The 25,752-nt window shown below is 40.6% G+C and overlaps 1 protein-coding gene across 2 annotated transcripts in view; it reads left to right on the forward strand.

Moving 5' to 3' along the window:
- Window positions 1-1,663: 1,663 nt before the first annotated feature.
- LOC136448233 (QRFP-like peptide receptor) overlaps window positions 1,664-25,752 on the forward strand; it is a 29,946-nt gene continuing 5,857 nt past the window's right edge. Inside the window, exons 1-3 of one of the 2 annotated variants that reach the window (XM_066447521.1) lie at window positions 1,664-1,810; window positions 2,294-2,425; window positions 3,099-3,975. In XM_066447521.1, coding sequence (XP_066303618.1) covers window positions 3,148-3,975 — 828 coding nt within the window. In that variant the 5' untranslated portion in view covers window positions 1,664-1,810; window positions 2,294-2,425; window positions 3,099-3,147. The remainder of the gene's footprint in view (window positions 1,811-2,293; window positions 2,426-3,098; window positions 3,976-25,752) is intronic. The other variant, XM_066447520.1, reaches the window with a different exon arrangement.

Consider the following 25,752-nt stretch of genomic DNA (forward strand, 5'->3'; position numbering starts at 1 on the left):
ATAGAATTCTATATATAATGTCCTCGCCTATTTTCCAATCTTTTAATTTGGTCTTTGGATTCAATTTTACGCACCGCGGGCTAGATACTTTGTCACGTAATGATAGCGGTTGTGGTGTGTGGGTGTACAGCCAATGTACACCTACACAGACCCTACACGTCAATCATACTTAATCACATCCAGTACCCCATAGTGATTGGACTGAATTAGATGACAAGGCTACCGTCGCTAACGATCTCCCATTGTGAAGAGAGCTCAGTAGAGAGGCGATGATTCCCAACGCACATTGGGGTTTTACTACACTCTAAAAGATACATAAATAGATTTTGTAGGCGTAGGTTAACTATACCATACCATACGATGTCCCCTTCTGTGTCTATAAAGAGATCATTATCAAGGCATTTAACTAATAGATGTCTATCATTAAAGCCCCCTTTCCTCTAAACGGCGATTGCAGAGCGACCGTACAGCGACCAAAATTAGATTTGTGTGGCCCTTTTATTTAATAATTGGAAAATTACACGCAAGATGTAAAAGCAATTTCAAACGACAACAAAGCACCGAAATCGTAAACAAACCCACCCTTTATCGGTGGAATTCGGTTAGCTATCTGTCAAATGATTGGTCGCTGAACACGCGCGGGCCGCAGCCTCTAGTGGAGAGGGGATGGCAGAATGATTGACACTGTGCAAATATAACGCACTCTGTCTCTCCATTAGCTTGGTCTATACATTTGAACCAAATGGGTTTAGATTAGACACAACTCTCTTAAGGCCCTGTGATTAACTAATGCATGGCAGTACTTGATAAAACATTTCTTAATAGAAATATAGCGACGTCATGTGGATTATGCGCGAAAATGGATTGCTTTTTATGGGCGCTCCGAGCCATGTAACGAATTTGATATATGTCTGTATCGATGTGTTATGACCTAATACATCATATAACGTTTTGCTAATACATATACACACAGATAGGATAGACGGGTGAAACGTTAAGGCTAGTCAAAAGAGGTAAAATAAAGCACCATTTATATAGAACGACTTAATGTTGGAACAACACGCCATAGGGAGCGACCGCAAATTGAGGACATTCTTTGGATAGCTATGTATGCATCCTACACTATTCGGCTGTCCTGATACGGTGTCTTAGATCATTGGGAGCTGTCTTAGATCCTCGCCGTGATACTTAAAGCTTTATTTTGTTAAGCCTGCTTTAAAAAGATTTACGGCATCACAATCGCACAACGACCTACAACCAATGTCACCGCGACGTAAGACTTAGCCGGATCCTTACATCTGCTTGGAGATAAGGGCCAGTCATGTTTTCTGCGACCTGTTTATCTTGTCTCGGTGATTCGGACGGAGACGCGAAGCAGTGCTCTGCCTCGGAGTACACGCCGTACACGTTTCGCACTTGCTTATCACATTCCTCACGCGCAGTCCTGTTTTATTTGATGTCTACCAGACTTCGCCAGGACGCCAATGATTTACGCATCCGTCTGCCTAGAGATCGGGTGCTTTCCTTGGTATGGTCTCTTGCATACGAAATGCCGTTCGTGCTCCTTATTTGGCGCGCAAACTTTCCCCATTGGCTGGAGCGAAGAGCATGGTTTCAGTGACGTCATGGCCAGTCGGTAGTCGCTTGATATCTCGTTCCAAAACCTCGCGAGATTTTCGAAGGCGGTCCAAATGGTATATATGTGTGTGTATACAACACAGACTTCACATTGGCTTCTCACCAAGTTGTAGGACGACGTACTATCCTGTCGTCCCAGCCTGGGGGAAGGCACGGGATTTTTTCAGCTCAGGTAATTTATTTTCTTTCCCTTTCTCCAAATCTCGTCGTAAATTTAGTGTGTAAAACCACATTTAACATCCTAGGTAAAACATATGTGTGGATTGAATGTTGTATTATTACCAAGCGCTGCGCCTATGAGATATGGGTCTAATATGTCCTATACCGGCCAGACCATTACAAGTATTGACGCATGAACATCTATCACTATAACCATCTACGTGCATAACCGTGTTGTAGGAAAGCAGGCAATGTGTTATCTTTTCAGTCGCTAGCAGGTATATTGGACCGGAAAGGAATTCTGACGGCTCGCGCTAACAGTCTGACATTACCGTTGGAGAGAAAGCCGATCCTACAGCTTAAACGTGCCCAGTCATTTGTGTCTGGATAACTAGCTTTGAGCGACGCTAACCATTTGAAATCAAGATCTATTGTACTCAGGAGAAGCATTTGAAGTGAAAGTTTTTAAAGAGGACGTCTTGTTTTCCCTTTACAGTGAACAGACCTTCGTGTGCAAACAGAAGACATATGGCGCGGTGAGGGAAGACGGAAGACCTTTCAATTAACTGTGCTCCGGCGTGAGTCGAAGCGACGAGAGGTGGTTTCAAGAATCCCCGGCATCCTAGAGGTCAGTCTGCTTTTACATGAGAAGGGTTTCTTATAAGTTTTCAGGGATATTAGCTAACATTCTTTTTAAAATACTCATAACAGCTGTCTTATGTCCTGTTTGCGATTGTGTCTTGGGTGGAAAGAAAATCTATATTCATTTGCCGTACCAGAGAGGAAAACGTATTGTTAGCGGTGAAGCTTGTAAGAAATGAAAAAAAAAATAAGAGAAACAAAGCGCAGTATGGATCTTGAACTTAGATAAGCTTATGGCGCCATCCTGTTTCAACAAATGCCTACTAGCAGATCTTTTAGATAAAAGAAGGTTTGAAATTGTACGTATTGTGGCAGGGTATGCGGCTAAGGTTTTGAATGTAAACATTTGTAGCCGAAACGTTAAGCCATGAATATCGTCACAGTGCATAGCTTTGATTCCAATGTCAGAAGAATGTATGACAAGTTGTATTGGGTGTCACATAGGTGTGGAAACGAGGTTTTGACTTTGGGACTCTGATGTTTTTCTTTCGCACTCGTCTGTCGACATGGCTGGTGACACGGAAAGGTGGCAAAGCAAACATTTAAAACGGACTGTTGTTCTTTAGCGTTATCTTGATAACAGAAAACACCATTGGGATCAAACCATCAGCTAGGGGTTTCAGTCAAGTTAAAGCTGACTTTCTGACTGTATTTTTCAGGGCCTGGAGAATGTTGCGGTGGTGGGGGTAGGTGCCTTTGACGTTAAGCATGGACGACTTTGATCTGGAAAGCCTCTTTGAGTCCTTGGGGGACTTGCCCCCGCTAGACACAGACTACGACTACAACACATCCTCTCAAGACATTTACACGTACTTGTATAACAACTCGGGCGACGTCTTTCGCAACTTCTTCAAATACGAGACTCTGAAAGTATCGTCGAACGCTCAAATCGCTCTCATCCTCGTCTACGGACTTGCAACGTTCCTGTCTCTTGTAGGGAACGCGTGCGTAGTTATCGTACTGACTCTCGGCTCACAGAAATGGACCGAGCTGAACATTTTCCTAGTGAATCTAGCCATCGCGGACTTGACAATGGCTCTGTTCTGCATCCCGTTTACCTTCACGGAGGTCATGCTACAGGACTGGCTGTTCGGAGAGACCATGTGCCCTGTAGTCAGGTTCACACAGGTCCTGTCCGTGTCAGTCAGCATCTACATCCTGCTGGCCATAGGGATCGACAGATACTACGCGGTAGTTCATCCCTTGAAGATCCGGGTGACCCGCTCTCGAGCGAAGATGGTGGTGGTGGTGATTTGGATCGTGTCGACAGCCCTGGCCTCGGTACAGTTGGCCGTGTCTCGGACCTATCCCTTCTTCTGGGACGGTCTGATCTACGAGAGATGCGATGAGATCAAGTGGCCGAGTAACAAGTGGCACTTGGTGTACACGCTGTCCCTCCTCGGCGTGACCTACGTGATCCCGCTGATTCTGCTGTGCGGGGCCTACATCGGCATCGGGCTGAAGATGTGGGGTAGGCGGGCTCCCGGCAACTCCAACCGGCGATGGGACCAGCAGCACGAGCGGACCAAGAAAAAGGTACGGGGTTCAAATTTCTCTCGTCTTTGTTAGGGTCCGGTCTTATTCGTCGCACGATTGTCGTACGAACACAGACTGAGGGCATTCTCGATATAGTTGTGCATATGTCGTAAAAAATCATGTTACAGAAAAAGCTGTCTTATACCCTTGTATGTGGTTGGTTGTGTCATTAAAAATTATACGACATCAAAACCGTACGACGGCTTACGAGCAATGTGACCGCGCCATTATCTACATGATGCTATGCTTTGCATAAATATTACCATGCTTTCCCCTACGTTTATGATGTCCAGAGAGAGATTAAAGTAACAAAAATAAATATTACTCAAAATAAGTAAAATGTAAGAGAAATACAATCACTACAACTCTAGTTCATAAACTGAGACAAAGCTTCAATCGTGCAATATAATGATATATTGATAGAAAGATGTTTCACGAAAACTTTCGATGCTTTCAAAAGCTTTATATAATCGCCCCTCGCCCCCGATACATAAAAATCCCCCATAGATACCAGAAACGCGCAATAGAGCCCTCAACCGATACTTTTGAAAAACAAGGAAGGGATGATACATGTTTTCGGCATCAGAACTTTTTGGTTATAGTTCATAACTTCATCCGAGTTATCACATAATACAGGTGGTGAAATGATCTACGAACGGCTATAGGGTATGCAAGAAAGCTGTATTTCAACTGTTTTTGGAAACCAAACTCATAAATATGATTACCTTCCCTGAAAGTTGATTTTCTTTGACATCGCTCTTGTCTTATCGCTGGTTTCAGGGTGCCCGGTGTATCAAAGGTGAGGAGTAGAAAAGATTTTCTTAAGAGTTGCATCCTGTATTTTATCCTCTTTCGTGACTCGAACGCGTATGAGTGAATGTGCCCGCCGGTGCATGTTAGAAATTGCGGTGCGGGCCAGCTAATAAGCCAGTGCATTAAGCTTGTGCACGTTCTTCATTGTCATCACCATTCCTTTTTCGTCTCTGTTATTTCGGTGGTTTGAAGGCCATTTTTGTTTAATATGTATTACGGTGTGTATATTTTTGACGTTGTGTCGTGAAATACTTTGAGTACGATGAATGCATTTACGTTCGCGGTGGTTTTATTTCGCGGTGGGGAGAAAATGGAATGTTCGCGGTGGTTTTTAGTTCGCTTGCGGCTGAACCAAGATGATAGGCGGTCAAAGAAAAGACAGGACAAGCATTTTGGGGGTGGATTTAAGTTCGCGTTGAAGAGGTTACAACATTAAACCACCGCAAACTTAAATTTAAGTTTGCGGTGGTCTAATGTTCGCGGGTTTTGTGGAATTCGAACTTCACAGCGAACTTTTCCGTTTTCGTGTTTTTTTTCGTCGTTAATGAATATTTACAGCCAGACTCGAGGTTATGGACGCCATAAATTGCTCGCCCTGGAAAATACATTTCCTAATATACCTCCCTACGGCTTAGTTATAATCTAAGTGGGCTCATTAGTTCGCCACTATGATTTTACGGAAACGGTATATTCAACAAACATTTCGGCAACGACTGGCGGTCGTTTAACTTTACAAAATGAAAAGTTTGGCTCCCCTGTGATTTTTGGAGACACCCTTGGGGTATGTGTGACGCACTGTCGGAAATTCCCTTTTCACGAATCGTGATCATGTCTTTAAAAGTGGCGACGTGGCGCGTGCACAGGGGATATCCTTTTATTGACAATTACAGACGAAGACCTTAAACTAACCAGTGCCGTACACCCGCAGTGGTTGCATTAGGAATAGAATACAACCCTGACCTTTACGTCTTAGGGTTGTATTGGCTGAAGGGTTTTATAAGAATTTGTTTCCAGCGCTACCAACGTCAACGTCACATACAACAAGCTTTGTTACTTAGCAGTAGGATTACTCTCCAAGCGGATGTTAGACCTCAACGTCGTAACAAGAAGCAAATATAGGGAGGTAGAAAATCGTTACGACTTTTGCCTTCTTACATCTGCTTGGAGATGAGGGTAACCACAAGTAGAGTACCGATTATTTAAGAGAGGGGGTCTGTAAATGCAATGTCATTTATGTAATATTAGTGTGAATAATTAAAAATGATAGCACACAAATGAAACGTGAGAAGAGAAATCTGTGTAAGTTTTGTGTACTTTCTTGTACTTGGAGAGCAACCTAAACTAGTCAGTGCATAGTGAACTAGACCTTCAGGTCAGGGCGACCTAGCCTATTACCACGGCAAAATGAGACCCTTTACGCTGATTGGTCAATATCCTAAACTCGAATTAGAGCGCCCTGAACTAGGGAGGCACAGAAAAGGTATAAGTCGAAACCGGTCGCATTCCGTCTCAGCGCAGTCATTGTCCAAGAGCTACGTATGCGAATGAATTTTGTGTACTTTCTTGCCTTCCACATCATACTTTTACATCATCGAACATGTCCAATGTATGGAAGCATAGTCGAATTCGAATCTAATATTTTGCTCAGCCTTCCCTAGCGTCCACTGTCTCCATGAAGTGGGGGCTAATTGCATACGGCATCTGAATACTGAATAGTCTATATACTAGTCGAATTGAAACGTTACGCTAAGTTAAGCCTTTTAAAGGTAAGCCTTATGACACTGGCAGCCACAGGTGTCAGCAAGGGACTCAAAGTGGTTTTCTTAATCTAATCAGAAACCATTTAGGCTTCAAGGGTTTTCATGAAATTTCGGTAAGAGGAAAGAAGCCAGGCGCCTTTTCCTGCCAAGAGTATCTTAACATGATCATTTTTTTTCAAGTAAGGCCACGCTGACTAGATTATATGGATATCATACGCGCAAGTATCAATTTTCGTCCGTTTCTAAAATAACCAAGTTTGTAATCGCAATACTGTACATCGTTCAAAGAAGCTTCAAAATGAACAGATTTGTAAAATGCAAAACAAATATCAGAAAATGACACTAATGATAAAATGCCTCTTTTCCGGGCGCACAAATTACTGATTTTGTCTTAAACAAAGCCTTTGCACATCTTATGTTCTGTGTGTTCAGTCATTTGTTCAACCATTCTCACTTGGTTCATAATGAATTCAACATTTTTGGTGTGGGAATCGGCGGTTTTTTTCGCACACTCGCATCAGTTTTGGGGTGCCCAGGGGATGTCATCCATGTAATCGAATCAGTATGACCTAAGTACTCTCTTTCTGGATCATGGAGACGGTAGGAATTGACTTTCAAGGTGACCTTCGATACAGATCCTGAAATATTGAGTGGATTCCAATCGCTATACGGGTCTTTTCTTTTGGATTATTGAGTTTCATATCTGGGCTCCTTTTTCCCTCAGTAGCTTTGATGTTCATCCCCTTCCTTCGAGGTGATTGCAGTGAAGAAGCCCAAACCCCACCGACTACTCAACCGCTAATGCTGTGGTCACGTTTTCACCGGTGCCCTTTTATGTGGAGGTTGTAGCCCCGGCCGGCTCCTGAAGCCCCTTGTTTTCCCGGTTGACTGCCGGAAACCGGCAGCGGGGGGAAGGGGGGGTCTTGGTGTTTTTGCGATTAGGTTACGCGGCGTCGTTTTGTCACCAGGTCCCGCGTTGATTTTAACTGCGAGTTTTAAAAAAATCCGGGGACCCGGCTCGTAAATAGCCCAGCTCGTAAAGAAGGGTGTCCCACCGGGTCACGCCCAAAAAGTTTTTTTCATTTGTTTACTGGTTTGGCTGATATGTGCATATAGCAAACCTTGCCCAAAGGGGTAGAAAAAAGCCCGTAGACTAGCCGGTCGGGACCATTTTTCCAATGATGACCATAGCATCAGCCACGATAGTATATCACTTTTATTACGACCAATAAAAGTAATAAGTATGACCGATACAATACAGGCACTGTGGAGTGCTGTCAACGCGTTAACGGTTAGCTAGAGTCAGTAAACACATCAAATGACGGTTTGATGAATGATCAGATGTTCACAACATAGCGATGTTGCCAGGTCTCATAGCAAAGCGAAATAAATTTGGCCACGATAACTGTTTTAAAATCCACACCATTCACGAAGGTCATCTTAGAGTTATACACTTGTTTGTACGGTTGATGCATTAAAATGTTTTTCAAGATAAAGAATTGTTAAGTATCTTGTAGTTGGCTCTAATCTGAGCATTATATTCTACATCTGTTAGCAAATATGAAAAAGAGGTATACGTGCACTATTGAGATGTGCAATCGACTTTGGTGGGGCTTTTTTTCACATTCAAATGCCGTTATGAATAATAATAAAAAGGCTTAACCTAAGCTTTCACGATTTTTACTGCGTTCAGTGTCATTATAGAGATTTGTTATCAGTTTAGATTTAAGTAGGGGCAAATCTCTAAGATTGGAATATGCCATCGAGTATATCCTCGTGTGCTTCCTCCCAGGGCTTAAGTCGTTAAGTAGATAGAGCGTGCCCTGTGGATTTATCTAAATGGCAGTTAATGTAATGGCCATTAAGGGTACATCGGTCATCATTAGTACAATCCCCCTTAAGAGAGTAGTTTCATTTTGGAATCAATCATTGCAAACGTTAGTTGCTAACGTCAAATAACTGAAAAAGGAATTTATAAAATGATAGGCGTGTGAGACGATTTGGTCTGGATGTCTTTTGAAAAATTTCCTTTGTCGGCCTAATGTTTATGTAATACACTGTTTATTTGTTTTCTTTCTTTCTTTTTTAAGGCTGTTTATGTATCTTGGGTTCCCCAATTAGTCTACAAGCTTGCATAGAAAATGCACCGTGTGCCTTTGTCAAAACTTAACGCCATCACGCATTACATAAAAATGGGTGCTTTTTGTCTTCCACTGCTTCAAAAAATGAAGTGAAACCAAAAAAGCATATTCTAGAAGATAAACGTTTGGCAAGCTTTTTAGTACCTTCCTCAAGAAGGCTTTATTTTAGGTGACGTTTGTCTATGTGTGCGCGTCAGTCAGTTGGTCAACATGATAATTCAAGAATGACTGGATGGATTGCTTTTAATTTTTTTGTATTGATAGGTGGTGACAAGAATGGACAATTGTTAGATTTTGGCCCCCCTGGCGGCTTTCCTCGTTACTGCAGCAGTATCTCCAGTTTTGGTATCTCGTGCTCTAGACATGTTATGGTCAAGATTTTGTGTGGGTAGATAGCTGTTCTGCTCGGGAAAAAGTAGTGCAAGCTTAGGTCCCTAGTTAATTAATCCAAATCAATTTGAAGCATACAATTAAGCTCACAGCAACAGTAGCATTCCGCCTTACCTGTAGTAGATGCAAATCAAGTACACATCCTTGACAATGATTGTACCAAAAAGAATCTTCTCCGGGATTTCACCACTTGGGAGTTGAACAGATTTCTATCGAATTACTGACTGTGCATAACACCGCTTTGTTTGGCTAAGAACACGAATTACTGATACTAAAGGTACCGTAATGCAACAGTGATCGCATTAAGGGAGCACCAATGAAAAGAATAATTCGGTACATCTAGCGTAATACTCAAAAGCGTGCATTCTCTTTCTGTTGAAACTTCTTAATAGGCTAGGTTTATACACGCGTTTTGAGGACACGGGACTGAGCAAGGAGAACCCTAGGCCACTCAAGTAGCATTTTCTAGAAGGAAAACTCCAGTTAAGTAGCCCAAATCTCCCCCCAAAATCATTTTCGTTTATTTTATTTCACTTATATTTTGTTTTGTGGCATTGTCTTCATTTTATAGTTTTCATTTGTTTTTGTTTTCATTTCGGTTCAGTTCATCTTAAATCTTACTTTGTTATGACTTATCACGAACATATCCCGTGAAACGAGTTTGCTGTATTTATTTAGTCTTTGCAATGAATGCTACACAAATACCACGGTCATATGAATCATTTTTTTGACGCATGCAGAATAGACACATGGCTAAATGTTAGACAGACCGTTTCAAAGCTCTGCATGGGTCTGCCTTTTGAAACCATCCCCTATCTAATCCCATTCTCATCACCCCGTATACTAGGATTGTGCTGGTGTTAACGTGTAAGATCCCAAACCGTCTAAAATCCGCAGCGCATTATATGCTCTATATCCTTCCCCATACATAACCATCAAATAAGTGTAAGTTATTAGTTATTCATGTGTATCTATAGTGGAAAGCCTCTCTGGTAACCCCATGGATATACGATAATCATACACATCATTCTATAATAATTGAGCATACTCGCATACGAGATGATAGTATTTAGACGCTATGATCATACTACCTTAAAACGAAACTGATATAAAACCATATGCTTTGAAAGCAAAGGGGATATTAAAACTGTCATAAAACGTTATTGATACCGTCATAATGATACACTTTTGCTAAACAAGCCATGAATGCAGTATCAGTATTCTTCAATATGTAGTATTACGATTGTTCGTAACAGCTAGCTCCGCAATCATATGACCTATAGTCAGAAAGTTTCTTCTACAGAAACACCCGTTTTGTTTACGATATCATCTTTGAAAATACGGCACAAATGGAGGAAAACATGCTACAATGCGAATAGCACTAAACATTAAGAAATTGAAATAGTAGCATTAAACAAGACAAATAATATCTATACGCACATTACTGGGACTGTTTTATGGAATGTTATCTTTGTTAATATACCATAGATTGCAACCTCAACTATTATACATTTGCTGCTTTAAAGGAAACTTTTAAAAAGGGAAAGTGCGTTGATGGCTGCACGAGACTAATCTGTCAATAACTATACTTACACATTACAGTGTACTCTCTGCACAAGCTCAACCTTGATAATAATGGACATATAGCTAGCGGGTGTCGTAGATTGTGATGGACAGGCCACCTTATTCAATGCCATATCATTAATCACTAACTATCAGTAAGACAGCCACTAAGAGTAGACCCCACCACTACCTGTATGGTATGTTTTATCTTACATAGTGGCTCGACTATGAAGAAAATTGCTCAATTACACTCTTATTTCAGCCCATTTCACTGCATGTCAATGCAATGGGATGTGTTGTACGCTGATACGACTATAACCGTTTTAAACCCTGTGCTAAAGGCTGATTATACAGTATTACATATAAGCTTCAGTCATCTGGTAATATGCAATGAGACGGCTGCATGAGCCACTTGTCTTTCCAATTCTTTCATTCAAGAGACAAAACGTACGTTTTCTTTTAATCACTTGGCATTTCAAGCTAGATACTGTGGCTTATTGCTCACCAATCGTGACTGAAAAAAGGTTAAGAAGCATTTTTTCATCTCAGTAGCTTCACTTGAAAGGTATCCATCGTCTTTCTTCTTCGCTACATTTTCATCACGTTTGTTGTAATGACAGCTGCGCACAGGATGCGGGATCCTTTGATGAGCTCTACCAATTAGGCGAGCGAACTTTGAAACAACATGGGATCGCGAACCCAATCGAACAAGGGAAGGTGACCGAAGTGCGGGGGCACTCTGCAAATGATGCTGTATGTGGTTTGGCAGTTTGAAGATTTCTGATAGCGAAGAAGGATTTTAAAAAAAATATCTATGACCAATGTCATTTTGAAGATTCCTTTGTTTGGCAGTTTGAAGATCTCTGATAGCGAAGAAGGATTTTAAACAAAATATCTATGACCAATGTCATGTTGAAGATTCTATGGTTTGACATTTTAAAAAGATCTGAAAGCAAATTATGATTTTATCAAAATATCTATGACCAATGTCATTTTGAATATTTTATTGTTTGACCGTTTGAAGATTTTTGATAGAGAAGAAGAATTTTTAACAAAAATGTCTATGACCAATGTCATGTTGAAGATTCTATGGTTTGACATTTTAAAACATTTATGATAGCAAATAATGATTTAATCAAAATGTCTATGACCAATGTCATTTTGAAGATTCTATTGTTTGTCAGTTTGAAGATTTCCGATAGAGAAGAGCGATTTTTAACAAAAAAATTATCACCAATGTCATCTTAGAGATTCTAAGCAGAAGTAGAAGCTGTGCTGAAACATTCTTTGGGGGTAAGCCTGTCTTAAGATACGAAGCAGCCCTCAATATATGAAAAGTTGTAGACAATGTGTAACTTGATGTTTTGCTTGTGAAATAAGACTGTAAACGTAAACTTGATAGATGATTCAAATGTATTGTGATATCTTTTATGTCATTGTCATTGTTAAATAGATTTCCTAATAAAAAGTGAAATATTTATCTGAAAAAAATTGGAAGCAAAAGTCATATACATGGGATTATCTAAGATTCAGATGGAATATCAGAACCAGTAAAAGCATCAAGACGGGGTGATATATTCTAATATACCCACATTCCCCCCCTCCCCCGCGATCCCCGTACGAATACGCGTAAGTCAGGTGATCTATCTTGTTCCCGAATCTACAGTGTTTAAAAATCTATTTAGCCTGTATAACCGTCCTTCGGCGTAACACAAGAGATTAGTGGGCACGCGGCGTGGCAGCAGCTGGTTATTTTTGCACCGAATGACCTGCCACATCTAACCTTCGCATATCTTACTGCATGCATTGTTTAAAGCTAGCCCATGAGGTTGCCTCCACGTCACCGAGTTTCACTCGAAAGAATGACGTCGACACTCTCGCAATTGATGCTTCGTCGCTGACTTTCCATTCAGATTTTATAGCTCATCCACCCTTGCTCTCAGACACTCTTAAGATAAAAACCCGTGCGCGTCAACGCATGGTCGTGAACTGATTGAAGATACGATGTAGAAAGTTGTAAAGGTTATGTCTAAGGTACTATTTCAGGCAGATATTGGTGCACAATTTTTGTACAAGACCGTGTAACCTTGAAAGTTCATCGTTATTGATGGTAGAATCCATACTAAGGATTGCTATGAGTGCCAACGCCATTTCCATATACATCACTCGGGGCCTTACAACCATCATTAACTAAAGACGGGGGCGCCATAAACTTTCTGCAACCCATTTTCAATACAATGGGACACTTTATGGCGCCCACGCTCTTTTGGGATGAGATGGTTGTTAGTCCATTGGTGATCTATATTCCATTTGACGCTGTTCGGTCGAAAACGTATTAGGATAAAGTTGCGTTACGAATTAGATGAAATTTCTGTGCCCACAAAAGGCCACGTTGATTTGATTGTATGGATGACATCCTCTGGGAACCCCAAAACTGATGCGAGCGTGCGAATAAAAAAAAATTGTCAAGAAGAGAAGACCCTAATTAGAAAATCTACGTGGTCAGAAAGGTCCAACAAATGACTAACACTCAGAGTATGGTATAGCGAATAATAAATTCATTTTCACTTCACTTGGAACTGATTTTGGCATTCTACGACGTTGGTATCGTTTCAAATATTTTTTTAAGATTTACGGCATATATTTATTTTGTAGGTGCTTATGCGATTTACAGTATAGTAATAAAAATGTTTCATTTTATTTTTGGTAACGGACAAAAATTGACGCGCGCGCGAATGTCATGCATATAATCAAATCAACATGGCCTAAAGGATATAGAGGACGCAGATCGTTCCTAGATTATCTATTCATGGCCCTTTCCTCCTTGAGCGCACGCCATGCTGCTTCTGTCCATTATCATAATGGAAACTCCTAAACCTGTGGGGGGGGGGAGTGATATCGTCTCCATTAGTGCACTCTGTCCTTTTTATACACTTTGGCATTTTGACCTATTTTGACCAGAGTAGAAATTGACAAGATTAAGAACCAAAAGAGCCATTGAAGGTCCTACAACCCGCGTGAGAGGGGAATGTTATATTTACCAATGCACGACTGTATACCTCCTCTGGCATCTTCACCAATTTTACCCAATCTGAAAGCAAAAATAGACAAGCTTAAGAACCAAAAGAGCCATTGAAGGTCCTACAACCCGCGTGAGAGGGGAATGTTATATTTACCAATGCACGACTGTATACCTCCTCTGGCATCTTGACCAATTTGACCCAATTTGAAAGCAAAAATTGACAAGCTTAAGGACCAAGAGGACCATTGAAGATCCTAAAACCTGCGTTGCGTAAGGGGCGGGTGCTAATCTTATCAGTGCATACAGCTTTTGTAACATCTTGACCTGCGCTGTGTAAAAAGTGTGTGGGTCGGGGGGGGGGGGGGGTTGGGGGGTAATCTTCATCAGTGCACGACTATGACTGTAGACATTTTTTTTCAACCTTTCTTCATTCATGAGAAGCTCAATTCGGCATGCAGGCCGCTTTTCATTCAGATCAAGAAGGAATAGGTAAGGGTCAGATAAAATGTAACAGATACAGGTTACATTATTCAAGTTCTAGTAACTTTATCAACGTTTCTGACATCTTGACCTTTTTTACCGAAGCACAAATTGACAAACTTAAGGGGACCAAAGGTGCCGTCGATCAAGATTGACGCACATCAATGGTGGTAGTTATTACATTAACTAAGGCACAAATTGACAAGCTTCAGGACCAAATGGCCTAATACTTCCGTAAACATGTCTTTATCAATGTTATCTTGATCAATGCACGACTATAGACCTTTTTGGACATCTTGAACTATTTCAACCGAAACACAAATTGACAAGCTTAAGAACCAAAGGTGCAATTGATTAAGGCTGACACACATCAACGGTGTTAGTAATTACATATTAAGGCAGACCGCTGGTGTAAGCCACCGGAAAACAGGACCCTGCCGAGCCAAATTGACAACAAAAGCTTTAAGGCGCTAGGCATACTCAGACGAACGGCGTGCAACGAGATAAAACACTCTTTATATCTTCGAAAACAAGTTGCCGGCGAAGTTTCCCAAATGTATTATCATCATCATCCACTGGCCATGGTTTCTGCATCTGCTGTCGTAGAAAATATCTGCATAATGAAGATCTAGGTGAAGAAAGGTTTACTGGTCAACGAAAAAAATAAACAAATATAAGATATACAAAGCTCATTCTATGCTTAATTATAGAATCTGGCTACAAGAATGTATCGTATGTTTAAGGTCGCAACAGTTAGTCATGTAATCCGTATATATATATATGTGTGGATGGTTAGGTTTTTACGGCAAGACTTTGATTATACGATGCACATGGAAAAGTTTGTTATAATGCATACTATTGCATCCTCCTTACTTATCATCACCATAATCATAATTATCGCTAGAGTATGGGCGCCTAAAGATAAAGATCACTACTGAACTTTTCGAACTGACGCCTGTTTCAACTAACTTAAGGAACCGTTGACATATGGGAATGAGCCAGAAAAGTCCCAGAAGATCGCTGTTGGCATTAGAGAAATATATCACTGTTGCTAGTGGAACTGTAGTGCACGTCACTAGAAAAGAAAAACTGCTGTGGAGAAACAAAGTAGCAATAGATCACGATTGACATCAAAGAAATACATCAAGGTTACTAGTAGAACTGTAGTGTGCGTCACTAGAAAGGAGAAAGCTGCTCTTGGCAAGAAAGGTGGCCATTATTCACCATTGATAATTTAAGAAAGTACAACAAAGTAGTAGTAGAACAGGAGTGCACGTCATCTAGAAAAGAGAAAGCTGTCCTTTGAGTGGCAATTATTCACCATAAACATTAAAGAAACACGACAAGGCTGGCAGTAGAACCGAGAGGAAAGTGCTTTTGACCAGAACTTTGTAGAGGCACCGAGAAAAAACCCACTCTAAGAAATATGCTGCTGCTTCCTAGATTGGCAAAAAGTTACCTGTGACTAGAGCTCTTTAAGTGTATAACAAACTTTAATTTGTGTAGGTTTTATAACACACCTTGTAAGAAAAGAAATGTTAGCAAGACCAACGGTAACATACTTATAATTATACGTACCTGACGATGATGTAAAGCTAGCCGTATCATACAGTTGTTTAATTGTATTTTTTTTAAACAGATCGGGCGTCCTATCTTTAACAAACACTGTGCTCTAAGACCAAACGTTTGTAGAAAGCAAAAAAGACTGCAGAAGAAATCTCTTGAACTATATCTTAAAATTTTGTGTATTACGCTGTGCTGCTAAAAAACCCCGGGCGCTAAGAGTGGGATTTAGCAATGGTGACACATGTCAGGTAAGACTGTCGGTGTTTACAAAAAGTTACCTGCACTAGCTGGCATTGACAAGAAGATCTTTAACTCGGCTTAGTTAGCATAGATATGCGGAGGGCAAGCGTTACCACCTGCCTGCGAAAATGTTACTCCCAACGACAGCTAGCGCCGTATCGGCTGACTGATAGGTAATATATGAAACTAACTTTGTGCTGCTGATAGCATCTAGTTTCATGAAGATCTATTGCAGTTCAGTGTCTCTGTAATGTTTCCTATGATACGAAGATATGTGGAGGATCCAGGAGTATACTCTACGGGATGGCTTTGATATACTTTGAGTTACCTTGAACTTTATTAAATCCTATGCGCCTAGAGACATAAATCCAATAGAGATACTAGTGGAGCGATGTATAGCTCATAAGCTGCTTAGCAATCTGTGCCATTGGCAGTCATATCAATCTTACTCTTACTGAGTCCGCTTGGAGTGAGAGACAAGCATCTCTTCGCTATACTTTCCAGTGATAGAAGGACCGTCGTACCTGGCTACCGGGGCCCTGCGGGATGCACATATACTTTATTATGCTAGTTTATTTCAATGCTTTTGCTGACCAGGTAGCTCCACACGACCTACACCGGAGGTTGTAACAGATAGCCTTCCCCGCACTGGTGGATGGACTCATTTAACAGATGCCGCTTTGGTTGTTTTTGTACCATTACAAAGACCCACCGCCATGGTCTCTTGTGCATGTACGATTACTGGAACCAAGCGGAGCAATCGAGCCGCGCTCCATCGTGGTAGATGTTAGTTTGGATGCCTCTACGTCAATGTAACCAAAGCTCTTTAGAAGTCCAATGTCGAATCGGCTAACCCCCCCCCCCTCAACTGAGGCAGCGACTATGGAGAGACAATTTAGATGCCAAAACTATCTATTGTAGTTCAAACGAATTCCATTGATAAAGAAGTGTACTTTGTAAGTTTGTCTTCCTTCATTAGAAAGTCTTAGGTCATCCAAACCAATTTTGCTTGGTGGTCTCAACCCAATCATAACATCAGGACACATGTAACATACTGGCAGTTTATCAGTGAACTTTCAGAAATTCCTGTCGTTTCTAGAAACAAAGCGCTTTTAACAGGACTTGGTCCCTTACCATTACAATCACAGTATCAACAATTGATCATTCTAGACCTGTTAAAATTTCCTGGTGAAGAAAATGTTCAAAACATGCTAAAATGTGGTCATCGTGATTCCGTCTAGACCTGAGCAACATCTCTTGGGTACTTTCTAAGCCCCGGGCCAGGTAGCAATTGGTCAGACGATGTCTCCCAACACGTTAATGTTTTACCCAATGCATTTTCGCGACCCATAAGAGCTGTTAGAGTCAAGACAAAGGCACCATTATCCACCCCCATAGACTTATGAGTTTGCAAAGTGTTCCTGGAGGTCTTCCAGCGATCGATTCGGTCATATATTGTGCGTGTTACTGCCGACAATTGTCCCGGTGGGCCAGAATGACAAGAGAACCCCAACCGATTTGCAACATGACTAACCAAGCAGCTAACTTTCCATGTCGATCTTCGGAGAGTAGTGTGATATCATTCATTTTGCAAAAGCTGCCGCCGTCGCAGGACGATATGTACGTGTTACTATCGGTCATCACATACGTGGTAGGTATATTCAACTGCCTCAACAAGATGTGAAAGACGGCAGAACACATACAGCTTACAAAATACACATATTAATCAATGAAATTCGTTTGAACTCTAATGATTTTTTTATCGTACAATGGTCGCTGAACGGTTGCCGCCTCAGTGAAAAAGGGTATTAACCTCTATTACCATTTTCTACTTGGTCGCACATACCCACCGCCCTGAAAAAAATGCGTCAAAGATCTCCAATGCAGCCTCCTCCGATAGAATACGCTCCTTCATCTAAACTATGCAAACCAGGGGGATGGGGGTGCTGCACTAGAAATGTCTCAAACGCAGTGATTTTCAAAGTGCTGGACAATATGTAACCCCTCGGATAAATGTTGATAAAGGCTATACCCGGTCACTGCTCTGGAATCGTCACTTAACACGCTTAACGCATAGGTCTACCGCGGCTATGACAGGAAGGGAAAAAATGAGGCAGTTTTGAAATCACTGACGCCCCCTTAACACAAGTCTAATAACGCACTTATTGATCTTACTATCCCCAGACAGCGGGACTCCTAACTCAGTATTAGGAACTCCACATGGGCGTACGGTACACGGAAATTGAAAGATTAATCTTTTGAGTTAAATGTATATCATTCCCTGAGGAAAGCAGGGTGCTCTCTACATACATGCGACATCATAATTAAGATGCTAATTTTTAAGTGACTCCTTGACGCATGTATCAGCTTACTGCAAAAGAGACAATTTGTTGTTGATCATAACTGGAATTATGAAGTCAAATCAGCTGATGGCTACAGACGTTCAGCGTCTTCAGGCTAATAAATTTGACCGGGAAATTTCTCGTGACGACTCTCCGTTGATAACATGAAGTGTTAAGATAAAATGAGACGTATACAGTACACTAACTATAGGAAAAAAAACTTGTAAAACATGACGACCGCTCGCAACCTTACCGACCGATGAAGTAGAATTAGTGAAGCTCTCTCTTAATGTCCTGCAACTGACGTGCCGAATACAGTTAATACATGGTCCATTAAAGAAAAAGCGGATTTCTATCTATTTTTGCCAATGATCGAATAAGGAAGAAAAAGAACCTGTGATAATCTTCAGTGAAATGATCAAAAAAACGCTTATCTTTATTACGAGCATACATTGCAGAACAAATGTTTGAAAACACAAAGCATTTGAAAGCACTAACTAGAGGCTTAGTGTACAGTAGGTGGTGGGGAGATGAATCATGTTTGGTTTGGCGCTCCACAGTAAAAAAAAAAACTACAAAGACCTAGAGGATGAAAGAAGGATTCTTCGCCGGAAAAGCACATTGCGCATTATATCAATTTTATGGGCCTGAAAGTTCACTAACTCCATTTTCGCTCGTTCAAGGTCTCTATCTGCGTCAGCAAATCTTAACTACCGCTGGTGTCTTTCCTCGTGACAAAGGTGGAACCTGAGTTAAATCTTAAGCCATACTTCGCATGCAACGTAAAAGTTTTCTTGATAATACAGGCAAGTCCCATCATCATCAACATGCAATCAAAAGTACCATCACGTTTTGTTTTCGAGACTCAAAGATGCAGGAGTTTATGTTTCCAAGAAGAAGGCAATGAGCGGTACCAGGAAGGGTTACAGAACGTCTTGAGTCTTCCGCCTTTCTGTGTTTGTGCCAATAGGCATTAGAATTCAATTTCACACGAATGGCCAATTCGTATCGAGATCTTGTGGGATCTGTGTGTTGTGTTGCATATTTACTTGCTGCATCCTTACTAACTTTCTTCATCTTGAAAGTAACTGTTTGACAATCAGATAAAGTTTAAAAGCCATGTGCAAGGATGTAAAAAGCTTTTTATCTTTACGAGGTCCATGAAATACATATTTTACGAGCATAGATTGCAGAACAAAAGTTTGAAAACACAAAGAATTTCAAAGCACTTACTCAAGGCTTAGTATGCAGCAGATGGTGGAGAGATTAATCATGTTTGGTTGGGCGCTCCTCGGTGATAAACCTAGTAATAACTAGGGGATGAAAGAAGGATTCTTGGCCGGAAAAGTACATTGAGCATTATATCAATTTTATAGCCCAGAAAGTTCACTAACTCCATTTTCGCTCGTTCAAGGTCTCTATCTGCGTCAGCAAATCTTAAGTACCGCTGGCATCTTCCCTCGTGGCAAAGGTAAAACCTGAGTTAAATCTTAAGCCATACTTCGCATGCAGTGTAAATTTTTTCTTCATAATACAGGCAAGTTTCATCATCATCAACATGCAATCAAAAGTACCATCACGTTTTGTTTTCGAGACTCAGAGATGCGTGAGTTTATGTTACCAAGAAGGCAATGAGCGGTACCGGGAAGTGTTCCAGAACTTCTTGAGTCTTCCGCCTTTTTTGATTTATTGCTTTATCGTCTCCTGAAAATGAGAAGATATACCCACATCCTCCCACGGGAAACTTTGACAGTGAAATGCACTGTCTATTTGATACAATTGAATGGATGATACATTAAACCGTCAGACATTATATGGGCCTTTTGTCTTATAAAATGACACCTCATAATGGTGGTAGGTTGTACTCAATAACACCAGGATTGCTAGGGTGGGCTTAATAATCTCATTCCACTAGGACGGCGCTCTCGCCTCGCTCGCGCTGCGACGTAAAATTTGGCAGAGCGCTCAATGAATTTCAGAGATAGAAAATAATCTTTTTACGGTCTGTATGTTTGGTTACCTTTTCAGTCATACCTGTACATCTTGCATGATATTCCAATTATGAAGTCAAGGGTTGCACAAATTCAATGAGCGCAGCGCGAGTGGAATTGCGGCCTAAACACGGTGGAATTAAGGGAAAAGCTTAAAGGAAAGTTGTTTTCTTGTATCAAAACCAATGACTCTGTATAATTGCACACTCAACCGTATTCAGTCCAACGTTATGTAAGTTGATATAAGGTTATTTTATGTGTTAGAATCACGTCATAGGTATTGCACTGTGAAATATGTGTTAGAACTTTAATTCGCCCTTTAATATAACTGTAGATAGACGACATCTCTGATTGATGTATTCAAGAATATAAAGGACCATTGCGTCTGAGCTCGAGCTGAGATCATCGGTACGAACATAACTGGTACTTCGTGGCTTTCGATTCAATAACCATTATGCTTTAGTCTAGCTAATCAAATGTAGTTTATACTAGGTGAATGCACTTGAAGTTATATAACATAGGCGTCAACGACCTCTCCACGTAAAATAACGCAACACACGCAACACACTTATCGAGAAGATAAGGGGTGAGCCGGCGCGTTTGGCTCAAAACATGAGCCGAAGCGAAGCCGCATTGCAGCCGACTAGTCTGCTTCACACATACTAGAAAATCAATGCTTCACCTCAACTGAGGTTGACTGATTTACATTACCTTATCCTTACCTTACATACATCCAGAATTAACGCGTTTCACGTGCCAATTGAAGATAGGAGTTGTAATCACCCAAACGTTATGGAAAGTTATGTATATATTAAAGGATATGAAGGACCATTGCGACTGATCTAGAGCTGTGATCAGTGGTACGAACATAACTGGTGCTTCGTGACTTTCGTCTCAATAACCATAATGATTATGCTTTAGTCTAACTAATCAAATGTAGTTTATATCAGGTGAATGTACTTGAGGTTATATAACATAGGCGTCAACGACCTCTCCACGTAGAAAATCGCAACACATGCAACACACTTATCGAGAAGATAAGGGGTGAGCCGGCGCGTTTGGCTCAAAACATGAGCCGAAGCGAAGCCGCATTGCAGCCGACCATACATCCAGAATTAACGCGTTTCACGTGCCAATTGAAGATAGGAGTTGTAATAACCCAAACGTTCTGGAAAGTTATGTATATATTAAAGGTTATGAAGGACCATTGCGACTGATCTAGAGCTGTGATCAGTGGTACGAACATAACTGGTGCTTCGTGACTTTCGTCTCAATAACCATCATGATTATGCTTTAGTCTAGCTAATCAAATGTAGTTTATATCAGGTGAATGTACTTGAGGTTATATAACATAGGCGTCAACGACCTCTCCACGTAAAAGAACGCAGCACACGCAACACACTTATCGAGAAGATTAGGGATAAGCCGGCGCGTTTGGCTCAAAACATGAGCCGAAGCGAAGCCGCATTGCAGTCGACTAGTCTGCTTCACACTAACTAAAAAATCAATGATTCACCTCAACTGAGGTTGACTGATTTACATTACCTTATCTTACACTACTTGGCCTTAACCATACATCCAGAATTAAAGCGTTTTACGTGCCAATTAAAGAGAAGAGTCGTAATCACGCAAACGTTCTGGAAAGTTATGTATATATCAAAGGATATGAAGGACCATTGCGACTGAACTCTAGCTGTGATCAGTGGTACGATCATAACTGGTGCTTCGTGACTTTCGACTCAATAACCATAATGATTATGCTTTAGTCTAGCTAATCAAATGTAGTTTATATCAGGTGAATGCACTTGAAGTTATATAACATAGGCGTCAACGGCCTCTCCACGTAAAAAAAAACGCAACACACGCAACACACGCAACACACTTATCGAGAAGATAAGGGGTGAGCCGGCGCGTTTGGCTCAAAACATGAGCCGAAGCGAAGCCGCATTGCAGTCGACTAGTCTGCTTCACACTAACTGATTCACCTCAACTGAGGTTGACTGATTCACATTACCTTATCTTACACTTTTTACTTTACTCATACATCCAGAATCAAAGCGTTTTACGTGCCAATTAAAGAGAAGAGTTATAATCACGCAAGCGTTCTGGAAAGATGTTTCTGCATGAATACTCAACTACATGTTATCAAATTCCCATATTTTTTGCCAAACCAGACATTTCGAAAAGGATGACAATTATGAACACAATTAGACTGCACAGCGCATATTTATAAACACGCTTGGGGACAGCTTTTGAAATACATGACAGTACTTCTATTACTACATACATGTAATGACAGTACTTCTTTCGCAATAATAGGTCTTACGTCACTCACTGAAACTCAGTACACGGGTTGTTAGACGTGCCTGTACTTCAGATTAGGGGGTATGCTGGTATTAGTGGTAGATTGGAAAGATGAGATACGGGATGTTTTCGTTCCAATGTCAAAAGTGACGAAGGGTGTATCTAATTTCCTATCTGTACAGGTTCAGGAGTGCAGATTATATCTGAAATTGCAATGCCAATAACTCAGATTTGCAGCGTCCTTGAGACTGTGTCATTGAGGCAGTGTTTACTTATAACACGTAAAATAGTAACAGGCACTTGGGAACATAATTATGATACTACTCGAGCAACAACTCAAGAAAACCAAGCGTGCCGTAGCATGTAATGGTTAAAACTTTATTTCTAACATCTTTCTATTAAGATCAAACACATTTGAGTCGTGCCTGTAGTCTTCCATTACGCATGCGTCCTCTGACATACAAGGCAGGAAACTATGACTATGATACTACTTGAGCTCGAACTCAAGAGAATCCAGCGTTTCGTAGCATGCAATGGTTACAACTTTATTTCTAACATCTTCATATTACGAACAAGGACATTTGAGTCGTGCCTGTAGTCTTCCATTACGCATGCGTCCTCTGACATACAAGGCAGGAAACTATGATTATGATACTACTTGAGCTCGAACTCAAGAGAATCTAGCGTTTCGTAGCATGCAATGGTTAAAACTTTATTTCTAACATCTCTATATTAAGAACAAGGACATTTGAGTCGTGCCTGTAGTCTTCCAATACGCATGCGTCCTCTGACATAAAGGCAGGAAGCTGTTACACCTAAAGTCGTTTGCTACAGCAATTGCACTCAAACAAAATCCTTGATATGACAAAAGAATGATTTAAAAGAAGAGTGCTATTGATTTGAGCTCAAGCTGGGGCCTGTTTACGGGGGGTCAGAGATCAAAGTGCCCCTGAAGCATATTCATGACATGCTTGTGCATATATCCACTGCTTTCAGCTTGGCAGAATGCTAAAAAGTCAAGGTTTCAAAATTAATATCAAGATCAATAGGAACTCCAATACTTAGTCACAAAGTTATAATTGTGTCGACGAATTCAATACGTAAGAAGCTTACACTAGTCATCAACTATGGAATACCGGTCTTCCATTGTTAGAAAAACTTTTTTGTCTAAATAGCCTATATATAGGATGCAGTTTATCATCTTGAAAGCCCTTAACTTAGATAGACGAGATGACAGTGATAAAAGGGAAATAGCAAAGTTTTCTTGGCGCGAATCACATATAGACAGTTCTCAGGCTGGCAGTAACTCGATTTTGTAGACGCCTGGTCAGAGGAGAAACGATCTTGGCAGCCTATTGGCAATAACATGACAGGGTAACTTTTTGTAACATTTGGAGCGGCGTAACTTGAACCAAAGACCTGTAAACTTATCTGACTGCAGTAAATATTCTGTCTCGAAACTTTGGTGAGAAAAAAAGGTTCAAATCATATTCTACAACGTGCGTCATGAAAGTATGTTTCCAAGAAAGCATCGTCTGTGCTATTCAAAATGTGCATGTGCCTGTCTTTTAGGATCATCTTTGAGACAGAGTATGAGCCCTTAATGCGATTTGAATGCTCCATTGGACCCAGCGTAGAATTCACATGCATTTAATATTAGATAAACCATTCAAACCGGTCGTGGGGGATTAAACGTTTCCACGTAATGTAAGCATGCAAAAGTACGTCCACGGGAAAATGATACATGTAGCCCACTGTCAACGACTTTAGGTTTATACATTAATGAATCGTTTTCTGGTCTAATGATTTATGTGAAGCATTTGTAAGGAACTAATGGGCATTTGTATGGATCAAGTGCTGAATTAGTATTTGAAGGTCACCGGCCTATGTGAGGGTGATCAATGAAGTGTAAAATTGATATTATTTATATTGCAATTGTGCCGATGAACCTTCGACATATTACGCACAGCAAGCTTTATCATAAACATGCTTAACAATACCTAGCTACAGCATCGCTGTTGTTAATGTGTCCCGTCTTTGTTCCGACGAAACACATATTAGACTATTTGTTAATCTTGTATATCATTATTCTTGATATAAAACTTTGAGACTGAATAGGTTCGAGCAAAAATAACTATGTATTAGTTAGTTAAAATTCTTCCCACGCCTTTCGCTATATATGGTAATGTTTTTTTCTTCCTTTCTAAAGTCTTCGGTCACACAAGTGTGCAAGCAATACAATAGGGGGCAGTTATAGGTGAAATACCTGTTGGCATTAGCTTTTTTAGTCTTTTTATGAACTTGCAAAGAGGTTTCCTTCTTTCAACACTAACGTGTCAAAGCATACCGCAGTGCCAGAAGTTCGGCATAATGTGTACGTGTTGACTTAAAGCGAGGAGTGACAGACGTGGAAGGAATTGGAGAAAGTCTCAACCAAGAAAAATATTCGTGTCAAAGCAGCTCTTGAAATGTGTGGACAGAGAATAGAAAGGCGACTTGATTGACGTATACCAGATGTTGCATGGTGCCGTCTATGTTGATAGTATTCCACATTCTTTCCATCAAATTTATTCAATATAATCATTTCATTGGGCCTACGCAAATGAATAGATTATGGAGGAAATTCAATTATCTTCCAACACAAATAATGAAATTGCTCATAGTACGTGGCCAATCCGGTCCCCTATTATAATGAATAAGCCCAGAGGACTCGTCGCAAATTTGTTTTCAATCTCTTTATGTGGGAGATAATTTGATTATCTTTTCATTAATGTCGTATATTAACACAAATGAACCTTTTGTACTAAATGAATAGGCGTGTGTATGATACCTTTATACACTGACCGTATCGAAATTACCTCATGGGCATAGATGATGATTATTTGATAATCATGATATCGGTCATAATGATGATCATAAGCATGATGGTGGATCTATGGCAGCAGTTGTGTATAGCGTCGGCGTTTGTCATAAAAGGTAACTGTGCTTGATCAAAAGTACTTATATTATGCTGGACAAATATACCAGTTGGTAAGTATATAATATTTGCTGCAAACACACATCTTCATGGGTTTCCAATAGGCTAACGAAAAAGCATTACTAAAATGAAAATAACGAACACAAATACACACAGGTTTCCAAGCTGATTATATATCGCTAATAGTT

This window comes from Branchiostoma lanceolatum, chromosome 14, assembly GCF_035083965.1.
Source record: "Branchiostoma lanceolatum isolate klBraLanc5 chromosome 14, klBraLanc5.hap2, whole genome shotgun sequence".
In the NCBI taxonomy this organism is placed as follows: domain Eukaryota; kingdom Metazoa; phylum Chordata; class Leptocardii; order Amphioxiformes; family Branchiostomatidae; genus Branchiostoma; species Branchiostoma lanceolatum.